Genomic DNA, 14,996 nt, shown 5'->3' on the forward strand with positions numbered 1-14,996 from the left:
GGTCAGTATCCTAGCCTTTTCTGTCATAACTATGGTAGTTATTCTACGGGGCGCTTTGGAGCACATATGGTTATTTAACAGATTTTTTTGGCTCAACAAAATAAATGTTTCAAAACGAAAATAAAATTGTTTAAAAATAGGATCCCTGGTTTCTTTTCAGGACTTTCCCCCTGCACTGTCAGAGCGTTCCACCAGAGGCGTATAAAGCAGGAATTCTATGCAATGATTCGGGTGTTCATTATACAGAGTAATAAATGAGTTGATAACCTCGCACAGCCTGCAGATAACGTCAACAAATTGTTGACCTATCTTATGGATCATAAGACTATGGGCAAATAAGTGTTTTATCTGTACATTAACATCTTTTAAAATTAATATTTGAATGTTGTGCACTTAATTGAGTCAAGTGGACGGGCTGTGGTTTTACAAATAGCATATTGTAATTGCTGTGTAATCAACCTTAACCAACCCACTTATCCTTAACCTTTAGCCAACATAGCGATGTCTGGCACACTGTCCTGCTGTTTTGATATGGATTTACAGTTGATCATACACATTAATGTATAACCTAAAGGTGTTTGCACATATCAGGTATACACAGTATAACACAATTTAAATAGCTAGGTAGTACAAGTTTAACTTATTTTGTAGTTTTTCTCCCAGCAGAATTATCCTGAGAGTCTGAAGGTATGGTGGTGGGTGGGGTGGGTTTCGCCACAGCTGTGTGCATCGCTGAGGCCCTCACCTACTGCTCTGTGACCCTCATAGCAGACAGGTTTACCCCTGACACCAGGTGAGGCACAGTCTTGTTTTCATCCAATTTAATGATTGTGTATTAACTTCATGTGAATGGGTAGACAATAAGATATAGAACTGTGCTATGCTATAAGAGGTGTACTAGGCTAACTACAGTTGAAGTCAAAAGTTTACATGCACCTTAGCCAAATACATTTATACTCAGTTTTTCACAATTCCTGACATTTAATCCTAGTAAAAATGCCATGTCTTAGGTCAGTTATGATCACCACTTTATTTTAAGAATGTGAAATGTCAGAATAATAGTAGAGAGAATTATTTCATAACATTCCCAGTGGGTCAGACGTTTACATACACTCAATTAGTATTTGGTAGCATTGCCTTTAAATTGTTTAACTTGGGTCAAACGTTTTGGGTAGCCTTCCACAAGCTTCCCACAATAAGTTAGGTGAATTTTGGCCCATTTCTACAGCACCCGGTGTCACCGAAAGGACAAGAAGATCATCAAGGACCTTAGCCACCAGAGCCACGGCCTCTTCATCCCACAACCATCTATAAGGCGAAGACAGTACAGGTGCACCAAAGCGGGGACCGAAACTGATAAACAGATTCTATCTCCAGGTCATCAGACTGTTAAACAGTCACCACTAGCTGGCCTCTGCCCAATGCCCTGCCCTGAACCTTAGTCACTGTTACTAGCCGACTACCACCCGGTACACAACCCAGCACCTTATAGATTGTCGCGCTATGTGCATAGTCATTGAACACTGGTCACTTTAATAATGTTTGCATACTGTTTTACCCACGTCATATGTACATGGCTTACATCCGATATGACAGACTCATTGTCCACCCTCCCTTCCAGAAGCCTGGAAGGGATGAGAGTGCCAAGCCTATGGGTTAGTAGCTTCAACCCTGCAGCACACACACAATTGATTAATGGACTGCTGAATGTATATGTTTTTCTCTTGCTTTGTTTGCTCTTTTCAGTATTATGTCTATCTCTGATAAGCTACCCAGGAAAGGGCTGAAAATAGCCCATATTAATATATGTAGCCTTAGAAATAAGGTTTGTGAAATCAATAACTTGCTAATGTCAGATAACATTCAAATATTAGCCATTTCTGAGACTTACTTAGATAATTAATTTGATGATACAACAGTAGCAATACAAGGACATAACATCTATAGAAGATACATCAATACTTATGGTGGAGGTGTTGCTTTATATATTCAGAGCCATATCCCTGTAATGCTTAGAGAAGGTCTTATGTCAAGTGTTATTGAAGCCAAAAGCCTTTTCTTTTGGGGTGTTGCTATAGGCCACCAAGTGATGGCAGTCAGTATCTAAATAATGTGTGTGAAACGCTTGATAGTGTATGTGATGTAAACAGAGGTCTACTTTCTTGGGGACCTGAATTTTGACTGGTTTTCATCAAGCTGTCCGCTCAAGGGAAAGCTTCTCACTGTAACCAGTGTCTGTAATCTGGTTCCGGTTATTAATCAACGTACCAGGGTGTTTACAAACACTACAGGAACAAGATCATCCACATGTGTCGATCACATTTTTACTAATACTGTAGAAATTTGTTCTAAAGCTGTATCCGTACCCATTGGATGCAGTGATCCAGGAAATATCCAGGAAAGCCAAAGTTCCAAAAGCTGGACCTAAAATAGTATATAAGAGATCATACAACTTATTTTTCTGTGACTCTTATGTGGATGATGTTAAAAAATATTTGTTGGTTTGATGTCATTAATAAGGAGCATCCAGACACTGCACTTGATAAATTTATTAAATTGCTTCTTCAAATTATTGATAAACATGCACCTGTTAAGAAACTGACTGTTAGAACTGTTAAGGCTCCATGGATTGATGAGGAATTGAAAAACTGTTATGGTTGAAAGAGATGGGGCAAAAGGAGTGGCTAATAAATCTGTCTGCACATCTTACTGGCTGACTTACTGAACATTTAGAAATTGTGACTAAACTCAACAAAAACAAGAATAAACTGTATTATGAAGCCAAGATCAAAGATATAAAGAATGATGGGAAAAAAACTTAGGAGTACTTCAAATGAAATTATGGGCAGAAAGACAAATTCAACTTTCATTGCATCAGATGGCTTTTTCATTACAAAACCATTTGATGTTGCCAGTTATTTTAATGATTACTTCATTGGCAAAGTGGTCAAACGTAGGCAAGAAATGCCAACAACGAACAGTGAACGATCGTATTCATGCATAAAAAAGCAAATAATGAAAGAAAAGCATTGCACGTTTGAATTTTGTAAAGTCAGTTGGAAAATTATTGTTATCAATCAATAATGACAAACCTCCTGGAATTGACAACTTCGATGGAAAGTTACTGAGGATGGTAGCTGACTCTATAGCCACCCCTGTCATGTCTTTAATCTGAGTTTAGAGGAAAGTCAAAGTAATTCTGCTACCCAAGAGTGGTAAAACGGCCTTTACTGGTTTTAAAAGCAGACCTATAAGCTTGCTGCCAGCTTTTAGAAAACTTTTGGGAAAAAATGGTGTTTGACCAAATACAATGCTATTTCTCTGAAAACAAATCAACAACAGACTTACAGCATGCTTATAGAGAAGGGCACTCAACATGACTGATGATTGGTTTAAAGAAATTGATAATAAGATTGTGGGAGCTGTACTGTTAGATTTCATTGCAGCCTTTAATATTAACCATAACCTGTTGAAAAAATCTTGTGTTATGGTTTTTCAACCTCTGCCATATCATGGATTCAGAGCTATCTAATAGAACTCAAAGGGTTTTCTTTAATGGAAGCTTCTCTAATGTCAAACATGTAAAGTGTGGTGTACCACAGGGCAGCTCTCTAGGCCCTCTACTCTTTTCTATTTTTACCAATGACCTGCCACTGGCATTACACAAAGCATGTGTGTCCATGTATGCTGATGATTCAACCATATACGCATCAGCAACCACAGCTAATGAAGTCACTGAAACCCTTAACAAATAGTTGCAGTCTGTTTTGGAATGGGTGGCCAGTAATAAACTGGTTCGGAACATCTCTAAATCTAAGAGCATTGTATTTGGTACAAATCATTCCTTAAGTTCTAGGCCTCAGCTGAATCTTGTAAAGAATGGTGTGGCTGTTGAACAAGTTGAGGAGACTAAATTACTTGGCGTTACCTTAGATTATAAACTGTTATGGTCAAAACATATAGATTCAATGGTTGTAAAGCTGGGGAGAGGTCTGTCCGTAATAAAAAGATGACCTGCTTTTTTGACAGCACACTCCAAATAGCAAGATCTGCAGGCTCTAGTTTAGTCTTATCTTGATTATTGTCCAGTCGTGTGGTCGAGTGCTGCAAGGAAAGATCTAGTTAAGCTGCAGCTGGCCCAGAACAGAGGGGCACGTCTTGCTCTATATTGCAATAAGAGTGCTGATATTAACACTATGCATGCCAGTCTCTCTTGGCTAAGAGTTGAGACTGTTTGCATCACTTTTTTATAAGAAACATTGCGTTGAAAATCCCAAATTGTTTGCATAGTCAACTTACACACAGCTCTGACACCACACACTTACCTCACCAGACATGCCACCAGGGGTCTTTTCACAGTCCCCAAATTCAGAACAAATTCAAGAAAGCATACAGTATTATATAGAGCCATTATTGCATGGAACTCCGTTCCATCTCATATTGCTCAAATAAACAGCAAACCTGGTTTAAAAAAACAGATAAAGCAACACATCACAGCACCTCACCCCTATTTGACCTACTTAGTTTGTATGTATTGATATACAGGCTGTGTGTGCCTTTAAAAACAAAAATGTATCTAGTTCCCTGAGCTGTTCTTCTCTATTAATGTTCTGTATTATGTGTCATGTTTCATGTGGACCCCAGGATAACAATAAAAAGCAAAACACACCAACTGTGCATTCGGAAAGTATTCAGACCCATTGACCTTTTCCACATTTTGTTACGTTACGTTTTTTTTTTTTTTAAATCCTCAGCAATCTACACACAATACCCCATAATAACGAGGGAAACACAGGTTTTTAGAAAATGTGCACATTTATAAAAAAATATTAAAATCTGAAATACCTTATTTACGTAAGTATTCAGACCCTTTGCTATGAGACTCGAAATTTAGCTCAGGTACATCCTGTTTCCATTGATCATCCTTGAGATGTTTCTAGAGAGTCCACCTGTGGTAAATTCAATCGATTTAACATATCTGGAAAGGCACACACCTGTCTAGATAAGGGGAAGCGTACCAAAACATTTCTGCAGCATTGAAGGTCCCCAAGAACAATGTGGCCTCCGTCATTCTTAAATGGAAGAAGTTTGGAACTACCAAAAGTCTTCCTAGAGCTGGCCGCCCGGCCAAATGGAGAAATCGGGGGAGAAGGGCCTTGGTCAGGAAGGTACCGAGAACCCAATGGACACTGACAGAGCTCTAGAGTTCCTCTGTGGAAATGGGAGAACCTTCCAGAAGAACAACCATCTCTGCAGCACTCCACCAATCAGGCCTGTATGGTAGAGTGGTCAGACGGAAGCCACTCAGTAAAAAAGGCACAACAGCCCGCTTGGAATTTGCCTAAAGGCACCCAAAGGACACTCAGACCATGAGAAACCAGATTCTCTGTTCTGATGAAAACAAGATTGAATTCTTTGTCCTGAACGCCAAGCGTCATGTCTTGAGGAAAGCTGGCACCAGAAATCAAGGCTATTCCATGCGAGAAATTTCCTCTTCACTGTTGACATTGAGACTGGTGTTTTGCAGGTACTATTTAATTAAGCTGCCAGTTGAGGACTTGAGGCGTCTGTTTCTCAAACTAGACATTCTACTGTAGTTATCCTCTTGCTCAGTTGTGCAGCAGGGCCTCCCACTCCTCTTTCCATTCTGGTTAGAGCCAGTTTGCACTGTTCTGTGAAGGGAGTAGTACACAGCGTTGTATGAGTTCTTCAGTTTCTTGGCAATTTCTCACATGGAATAGCCTTCATTTCTCAGAACAAGACTAGACTGACGAGTTTCAGAAGAAAATTCTTTGTTTCTGGCCATTTTGAGCCTGTAATCGAACCCACAAATGCTGACGTTCCAGATACTCAAGTAGTCTAAAGAAGGCCAGTTTTATTGCGTCTTTAAATCAGAACAACCGTTTTCAGCAGTGCTAACATAATTTCAAAAGGGTTTTCTAAATGATCAATTATCCTTTTAAAATGATATACCTGGATTAGCTAACACAACGTGCCATTGGAACACAGGAGTGACGGTTTCTGAAAATGGGCCTCTGTAGATATTCCATTAAAAATCAGCAGTTTCCTGCTACAATATTAATAATGTCTACACTGTATTTCTGATCAATTTTATGTTTTAATGGACAAAAATGTGCTTTTCTTTAAAAAACAAGGACATTTCTAAGTGACCCCAAACTTTAACGGTACTGTATGTTTGGGGATTTTGTTTTTTATTGCTAGGTATTACTGCACTGTTGGAGTTAGAAACAAGCATTTTTCTGCACCTGCGATAACATCTCCAAATCTGTGTATGCAACCAATAATCTTTGATTTGATTCGATTCAAGAAGACGATAGATCACCGGTTTGCCATCGCCCAATCAGAAGAAGCATCAGAGGCTTGGGCGTTGCTCAGCTCAGGGTAATGATACTCAACCATGAGGGAATGGATGCGTCCAAAATGACACCCTATTACTTATATAGTGCACTACTTTTGACCAGAGCCAGAAGAGTGCAGAAGAGTACACTATATATAGTGAATAAGCACATAATGTGTTAAACCCAGTTCAATTAGTTCTCGACATGCATTTGGAAGTTCTTCTGGTTAAAAATGATCCCAAACCTAAAGTGGATTGGTTATATAGTTTTACTTCTATGCTGTACTGTTGTCATGTGTTCGATTAACAGCTATCATAAACATTGTAAAGGCTACTGTGCAGCGCCTACAGAAAGTATTCATACTCCACTTATTCCACATTTTGCTATGTTAGTCAGAATTCAAAATTGATAAACATTTTTTTTCTCACCCATCTACACACAATACCTCATAATGACAAAGTGAAAACGTGTTTTTAGAAATGTAAATGTATTGAAAATTAAATACAGAAATCAAATTTACATAAGTATTCACACCCCTGAGTTAATACTTTGTAAAAAAAGCACCTTTGGCGGCAATTAATGCTGAGTCTTTTTTGGGTACATCTGTAAGAGATTTGCACATCTGAAAATATTTGCCCATTCTTAAAGAAATTCTTCAATCTCTGTCAAGTTGATTGTTGATCATTGCTTGACAGCCATTTACCCTTCAGGATTATACCTGTATTTAGTTTATTTTTATCCCTAGTACTTGCCGATGACAAGCATAGCCATAACATTATGCAGCCATCACCATACTTGAAAATATGATGAGCTGTGTTGGATTTGCCTCAAACATAACGCTTTGTATTCAGGACAAAAGTTTTTTGCAGTATTACTTAAGTGCTTTGTTGCAAACAGGATGCGTGTTTTGGATTTAGTTTAATTCTGTACAGGCTTCCTTTTTTCCCCCCTGAGGCATTGAACAACCTTCCTGTTCTTTGTAGTGGAATCTGTTCTTGAAATTCACTACTCGATTGCGGGACCTTAGAGATAATTGTGTGTGTGTGGTAGAGAGACGGGGTATTATTTTACACGGAATGAGTCCATGCAACTTATTATGCAATTTGTTAAGCACATTTTCACTCATGGACTTCTTTTAGCTTGCCATAACAAAGGGGTAGAATAGTTATTGACTCAAGACATTTGCGCTTTTCATTTTCGATACATTTCTCAAATGTTGTACCAACAAAATAACATTATTGTGTGTAGATCAGTGACATCTCAATTGAACGACATTTTAATTCAGGCTGTAAGATAAAATTGTGGCAAAAGTAAAGGTGTGTGAATACTTTCTGAAGGCACTGTACGTACTTCAGGGAGTTGAATATGGATGACACGCTTTTTTTTGTTTCCAAATCTTTTGACTTTGAATTTAAATCACAAATCTTTGTCTTTTGTGACTTTTAGGTTTAGAAAAGCAGGAGGCCTGGTTGTGAAGCAGAAAGTAAACAAAATCTCCAGGAACTAAGCAGCCAGGGATATGATGTCATTGTCAACTCCCCCAGTCTGGGGGCCAAGTCTTTAGTAGGGGACTCTCAGGTCTACCCTGTTAGGGGACAGGTCCTGATGGTGTTTATACACACATACCTGAGACGAGAGCTTGTAAATAAGCATTTCATTGTGCTGTGTACACTATGCTGTAGATGACAAACTTTGATTTAAAGGCACAAGCCCCCTGGCTCCAACACTTCATCCGGAATGGTTAAGGGCAGTTCTACATCTACCCAAGGATGCACAGCGTGACGATGGGCGGCACACCAGGCAAGTCCAGTTCAACTTTATTAGAAAACATCATTGCATCATAAAATGAGATGCTCTTTACATGATGATGAGGAATACTCTGAAATAAACAAAATGACATGATGATAAAATAGAAAGGGGGATGCCCAGGTTCTACCACTAAGAACTATAACAACTTTCCACATGTTCACTACAAGTTAAATCTGTATGCTCTTTGGAGCAGTTGATGTCTTTGTGCGACTGTTTGGCTGATTGGTACCGTAGGCAGGCGGACGACCGGCACTTGAAGGTGGATCCAGGGGACAGCCAGGGCATCCTGGAGTACTGTAAGCAGGCTAGAGCCGTCCCTGAGCAGGGCCAGGGTCCTGGGGGTGTCTGTGGGGCTGAGACAGGGTAGGAAGAATGTCCAGGTGGAGAGAGCGCTTGTCCTCCTGGGAGCCGACAGGTACCTGTGGTGCATAACTATGGCCACGGGTGCTGGTCGGGTAGTGTCTCCATGAGATGCCACCCAGGGACATAGTTATGCACCACAGGTACCAGGATATAATAATATAAATCACTCACTCTGCACCATTTTCTTTTAAAACAATTAGTGATATTTGCTGCTATAAATGAAAAGAAAGCAATGAATTCCTGAATAGAAAGCAGAGATTTAGCGGTCTTGAAATAAAATGCGAATGATTTCTGAACAGAGGACCTTCAGGACCAGGCTGTAAACAGATGCTCTGCTAGAGATAAATCATGAAAGAATATGATCTATTCACTCGGTATGCCCCCTTTTTTGGTCACAATTAGTGATACCTGCCATTGCACATGAATTAAATGAATGCAAGAATTGAGATTTTGCCGGCTTGATATAAAATGCAATTGATTTAATGAATTGAATCTCTACTGTGAAATAGTGTTAGAAGTCATTTGAATGTTTTGGAAGCTACCAAGACTAATGACATTGAATTCATGCATTTCTGGATTCTACTGAACAGTACTTATGCCATTTAAACATAGCCAAAACCCCTCAGGGAGAAGGATATTTCAGACAAGCAATCAATAAATCGCTGCAGTAGAATAGTATGGCACAGGGGCTTGACATTTCAGTTAGTATTGTTTTAACGCTTGTGTTTCTTAAGGGTCAAAAATGACCCGCCACTATGTTTAACAGCAAAGAAAACTCCCTGAATGATATTTCTTCAACTTGAAATTTGAGGACTTTTCCTAGAGTGACCCCAACATTAGAAAAAGTGAAACATCACCTTTGTTCATATTTCCATGAAAGCTGTACACCACCAGGGGAACCAAGATTGTCTTAGGGTCATTTTTGACCTGGCAGTTCTAAAATAATTTACACACCACAAAAACCACAAAGACACACACACAATGAGAAATTGAGAAGTGTGCTACTGATTGAACTCAGACAAAACTAAAACTTTCTTGTGCATGTGCAGCATCTCCCCTCCACCTCCCCACACATGACTCAAGTTCACAGACAAAACAAAAACTATTTCAGACAAAATAAACATTTATTGAAGGCATTGTCTACTAATGGGGAATGCAGTCAGAGACTATAAAGGCGCTGCAGATGACAGTCCCCCCAGTTCTCTCCTTGCTGAAGCCATGAGTGCACGTTTCATTGCCCAACAGGTCGTAGATCAGATTTTTTCAGATGTCCAGGAGGAACAAGAGAACAATGATTTAGAAGAGGAGGAGGTATATGAAGAAGAAGATGGGGAAGAATACAACCCAGAGCACGAGGCATCATCTTCAGGTGAAAAAGAAATCACCCAAACTGAAAGAGACTTTTTTGTCAAATAACAGTAAAATAACATGGCCCTTGTCACCATATGACAACCAGAGCAGGATGGCAGCACAAAATGTCATAAGGACACAAGACATGCAGTTGCCCATGCCCAGGACATCGCCTCAACATTCTATATGTTCAGCACATCAGCCATCGAATAAATCATCCTGGAGATGATAAATTTGGAGTGTTTCGGTAAATATGGAGACACCTGGAAAAGGATGGATGAGATTGACCTGCGTGGCTACATAGGGCTGCTAATCTTAGCGGGTGTGTATAGGTCCCGAGGCGAGGCTACATGTAGTCTCTGGGATGCAGAGAGTGGAAGGGCGATTTTCCGTGCCTCGATGCCACTGAAAGTCTTTCACACTTTCTCAAGAATGATACGATTTGATAACCGTGAGTCAAGACCTGCAAGACGTGTGAGAGACAAACTGGCGGCCATAAGAGAGGTCTGGGAGAAGTGGGTAGAGCGTCTGCCATACCTCTACAACCCTGGGCCTGAGGTAACAGTGGATGAGCATCTGGTTCCATTGAGGTACATTTTTATTTTCATATCTCTAATGTATATTTTCACTGTTCATTTTATTATGTATTGCTGTAATATCATTGATTTGTGTGATTGTTTTCTGTGACACCGATACTAATTACTGATAGTAATCTCTTTCGTCTAAAGGTCACCGTCCTTTCCTGCAGTATATGCCTGTGACGCACAATCCAGCTATGCTTGGAAGGTGCAAGTCTACACAGGGAATCTGACCAGTGGAGGCCCGGAGAAGAACCAGGGGATTCAGGTTGTGCTTGATGTGACAGATGGACTGAGGGGGCACAATGTCACATGTGACAATTTCTTCACCTCTTATGAACTCAGCCAGCAGCTCCTGTGGAAGAAGATCACCATGGTTGGCACAGTTAGAAAGAACAAGCCTGAGCTTCCCCCCTGCCCTCCTCGCAACAAGGGGGAGAAAGGCTTTCTCAAAGTTTGCCTTCACCCCCACTCTAGTTTCTTACCTCCCAAAGAGGAACAAGAATGTGGTCCTCCTGAGCACACTGCACAAAACGTCTGAGATCAGTGATCGTGAGGACAGGAAGCCAGGACTACAACCACAACAAAGGAGGCGTGGACAACCCGGACAAGGTGATTGGAACTTACAGCTGCAGGATTATGACTGCCAGCAGGCTCGTGGTCATCTTCCATAACATCATTGATGTTTCCTCATACAATGCCTTTGTGATATAGAACAAGATCAACCCTACCTGGATCCCTGATAAACGGGAGGAGGGTGTTCCTGGAGCAGCTGGGAAAGGCACTTGTAACTCCACATATTCAAAGAAGGGAGCGCCTCTGCAGCGCTTGTGAAAGCTGTTCAGGGGGCTGAATCTAGCCCTGATCCATCTGAGGCTGCAGATAGGGCAGGCAAGAGATGCCAATTCTGCCCCCCAAAGAAGGACTGTAAAACAAATACTATGTGCTGCACATGTGAGAAATACATCTGCAAAGTCCATGCACACACACTTGCATACGGTCCTACATGTGCAATGGTTAAAAAATGGGAGAGGACTAGTATTTTGTAGTTGAATTCCTCATTGTACAGTATATATATATATATAAGAATATCTCACTATATTGCCCAAAAAAGTTCAAGACTGCTATTGTTTCCCTTCAATAAAATGCATTCAAAACTACTTTCTGCACATTTCTGCTACTTTCTTAGGCTATACAAGTGCCATCTCTTGCTAAATTGTTTACACCTATGCAGTACCTTTAGCAATAATAATAATAATAATAATAATAAACCTCTACTTTAGTAAAGAAAACAATTATGACAGGTGTGTTGTAATAAAAACGAGTGGCGTCCACTGATTAAATGCAGTCTTTCTACATTGTGAAGAGGGAAAACCCAGATATTCACAAAGTTTGTGATGAATGACAGGTTTTTTCTTCATGCAAAATAGATTTGGGGTTTAAAATTCAATTAAGCTGCTTTATTTTAGGGGTTTAGTGAAGGCAGGCCATTTTTGACCCTTAGGACAAGGGGAGTATACAGAATGTTAAGGCTACACGTGTTCAGATGTCTCAATTTTTTTTAAACATTTTAACTTTCCAGAAAAGGTACATTGAAAGAAAATATTTTGTATTGCTTTAATGGCACTCAACCTTATACAATATTTAAATGAAGAAAAAAATAATAAAATCAGTAGTCAGTCACAGTATTTCATGTACACTATTCACATGATAGCTTAGAAATGGTCATAATAGTTTAGAATCAAAGGTAAATGACTTGATATGAAACCTTGATAGGAAACCCAGTAAGCTGCAGTAAATTATATTTGTGTCAGTTGTCAGTCACTGCTGTTAGTCCAAGCGCTAGGGTCTGTGGCTTTTGACACACCTGGGGGTATGGAGGATAGGAAAAACCATTTAGAGCATTGTCATTAAGATAATGCTACCCTGAACCTATTGTAGTTCTAAAGAAGGAATAAATTAAGACTGTAGTAGTATAGAAGGTCACTCACTGCCATGCGCTGCTGCCTGCGGAGCTGTGTGAGTCTGAGCAGGTCCATGGCATACATGGTCTCTGTTAGAGGCTGGTTCAGGTCAGTGGCGTACCTCTGGACCAGAGACTGGGGGATTCCATAACGACCATACTGCAGGTGGAGATGGATCAGAGTGAAACACTGGGCTTAAAGGGGCAACATTGTGGGTCCGTCCCAAATTAGACCCTATTCCCTATATAGTGCACTACTTTTGACCAGAGCCCTATGGGCCCTGGCCAAAAGTAGTGCACTATATAGGGAATAGGGTGCCATTTGTGAGGAAGCCAGTGAATGTGTTGTGTACCATTTTGCATGTAGACAGCACTGTGGATACCTTATGTAACTGAACACAGTACTTACATTGACACACATTGAAATGTATGAGCATAGTACTGCTTCTTAATCCTGAGTGAACACAGTGCTACTTAGCGCCCATAGTACTTAGTACTGCATGAGCATAGTACTACCATAGTACTACTACCAGTACTGTATAATTGTGGTGAGGGTGTACCTTGTCAGAGAAGGGCTCCGCTGTCAGATCTATCCCCTCTGACTCCAGTCTTTCCTCCAGGAGGGGTCCCAGGTTGACTGACCTGACAGGCATAGTTTCCATTCCCCCAGCAGGCTGCATCCTGTGGGCTTCAGACTGGAGAGGAGAGTCCGCAAGGTCACAGTCTGAGATACAGGTTTGGGTTGCCGGGTCTGAGCTGCACGGTTGGGTTGTTGCCTCTGTAATAACGTCATCCTTTAAAGAGGTGCCATCTAAAGAGAAGAGCTTATAGGCACTACCACCGTCACTGGTCATTGCTGGGGGTGATGATGGTATACATGGGTTTGACAGGAAAGGCTTGGCTGAACGATGCTTGGGCCTACGTCCTGGTGCTGGAGTGGATATTTTGAGGTGTGTGTATGGAAGGAGGTCTGTTAACCTGGGAACTCCCATGTCCAACTCTAACGTATCAGACAGAACACTACAAGGTGAGGTGAGCAGTGGTTGTGAGGACAGGAAAGATCCTTCAGAGTGTGTCGACAACTGCTGTAGGGCCTCTTGTGTAGGGTAGCCCTGTCCCTTAGCCTTGGACATGGTGGTATGAGCTGGCGTCATGTCTTCCAGGGTGTGGAGCTCAGTGGTGTGGAGGCCCTGGTCTGAGTGAAGCTCCCCCAGGGGGAGCAGCCCCAGGGCTGTGGGAGTAGGCTTACCTGCCAGGCCCAAGTTATCACAGCTCCAGCTCCTCAGTGGCATGGCTCTGTGGGTGTGACTGCGATGGCTCTGGCTCTGCGATGGTAAGGTAGTGGACTGGTGCTCTGGTCTGGTCTGTAAGATGGTCTTGCTGGGGTGGATCAGGGGGAGGCTGGGGTGGGTCGGGGTGGGGGGGAGGCCGGGGGACTCTGGGGATGGGAGGTGACTGGATTGAAAACCAGACGAGGACCTGCTCATGGAAGAAGACGTCTTTTTGCCCCTCCCTCCTGAAACAAACAGGTACAGGTGTGTGCATAATGCACATCATTTGTTACTTATTTTATTATATGAAGCTCTTTCCAGAGGAAAATAGAAATACAAAGAAAAAAAGAAGAGTATTTATTGAATTGTGAAAGTTGACTGGTATACAATGGTTGTCCGGTAGGAATTGATGGTGAGTGAAATGAAAGGAGGCAGAAATAAGCAGGTAGAGGCCGGTCTAGTACACCACTGAGTAGTTTATTCCATCCCCGGGCTCTCACTCGGACAGTGGCACACTTCAGAACTGCTCAAAGACTGTCGTTATGTCCCAATGGGCACCCTATTACCTATGTAGTGCACTATGGGCCTTGGTCAAAAGGAAAAGGGTGCCGTTTGGGACTTGACCTAATATATCTCAGCCAGTATTGCTCCTAGCATCAGAAGTGCTATGGGAAGATTGCAATGAGCTGTATTTAACACAGATTTGAAGGTTTCCTCAACTCTAATACACAGCTTATATCTTAGACATTTGAATCATTTGTTTCAGTCACAACTATGCATTTTGATGCGCCCACAATTATTGAACCCAAAAAATGTTGCGTCCCCATTTTGCCAAGTATAATTGAACCATTTATTAAATCTTAATATTATTTGCATAATGCAGGTCTGTATTTAAGCACATCATAAAATATTGTGCAACATATGGTTCTGAACTAGAAAAATATACACACAAATACAGCAAAAATCGAGAGAGAAATACAAGTGTGGAAAATACTCTTGACGTCAAACTCTCCACAGAGGCTGTTGACATTCACAACAGCCTACAAAAATCAGCACCATTCCTTATGCTATACATGATTTTAAAGACTAAACCCAAAGCAAACAACCACAATAAGAATGGTATATAAGCAAGCTTTCACAGTAAATATGTAAGTAGTACTGACAAGTATTTATTTTTTAAACTACAGCTTATCGTCACACCTTTGGTTCAACAGTCACCATTTTCAGCAAATGCAAAACCACCATCACGCAGTACACGAAGACAAAACTCTTCCTGTATAGGTCTAGAAACAGTCCTACGGAA

At 41.0% G+C, this 14,996-nt stretch overlaps 1 protein-coding gene and 1 pseudogene across 6 annotated transcripts in view; one reads left to right on the forward strand and one right to left on the reverse strand.

Annotated features, from left to right (window-relative positions):
• The first annotated feature begins 689 nt into the window (after positions 1 to 689).
• LOC111963078 (D-aspartate oxidase-like) lies at positions 690 to 11,293 on the forward strand (annotated as a pseudogene).
• Positions 11,294 to 12,062: 769 nt separating this feature from the next.
• Positions 12,063 to 14,996, reverse strand: part of sash1b (SAM and SH3 domain containing 1b) — an 86,866-nt gene continuing 83,932 nt past the window's right edge. For all 6 annotated transcript variants that reach the window (XM_070443454.1, XM_070443453.1, XM_070443451.1 and 3 more), the window contains 3 exons: positions 12,983 to 13,938; positions 12,451 to 12,582; positions 12,063 to 12,326 (listed from right to left, as the gene is read on the reverse strand). In XM_070443454.1, coding sequence (XP_070299555.1) covers positions 12,270 to 12,326; positions 12,451 to 12,582; positions 12,983 to 13,938 — 1,145 coding nt within the window. In that variant the 3' untranslated portion in view covers positions 12,063 to 12,269. The remainder of the gene's footprint in view (positions 12,327 to 12,450; positions 12,583 to 12,982; positions 13,939 to 14,996) is intronic.

This window comes from Salvelinus sp. IW2-2015, linkage group LG4q.2 (genome assembly GCF_002910315.2).
Source record: "Salvelinus sp. IW2-2015 linkage group LG4q.2, ASM291031v2, whole genome shotgun sequence".
Taxonomy (NCBI): domain Eukaryota; kingdom Metazoa; phylum Chordata; class Actinopteri; order Salmoniformes; family Salmonidae; genus Salvelinus; species Salvelinus sp. IW2-2015.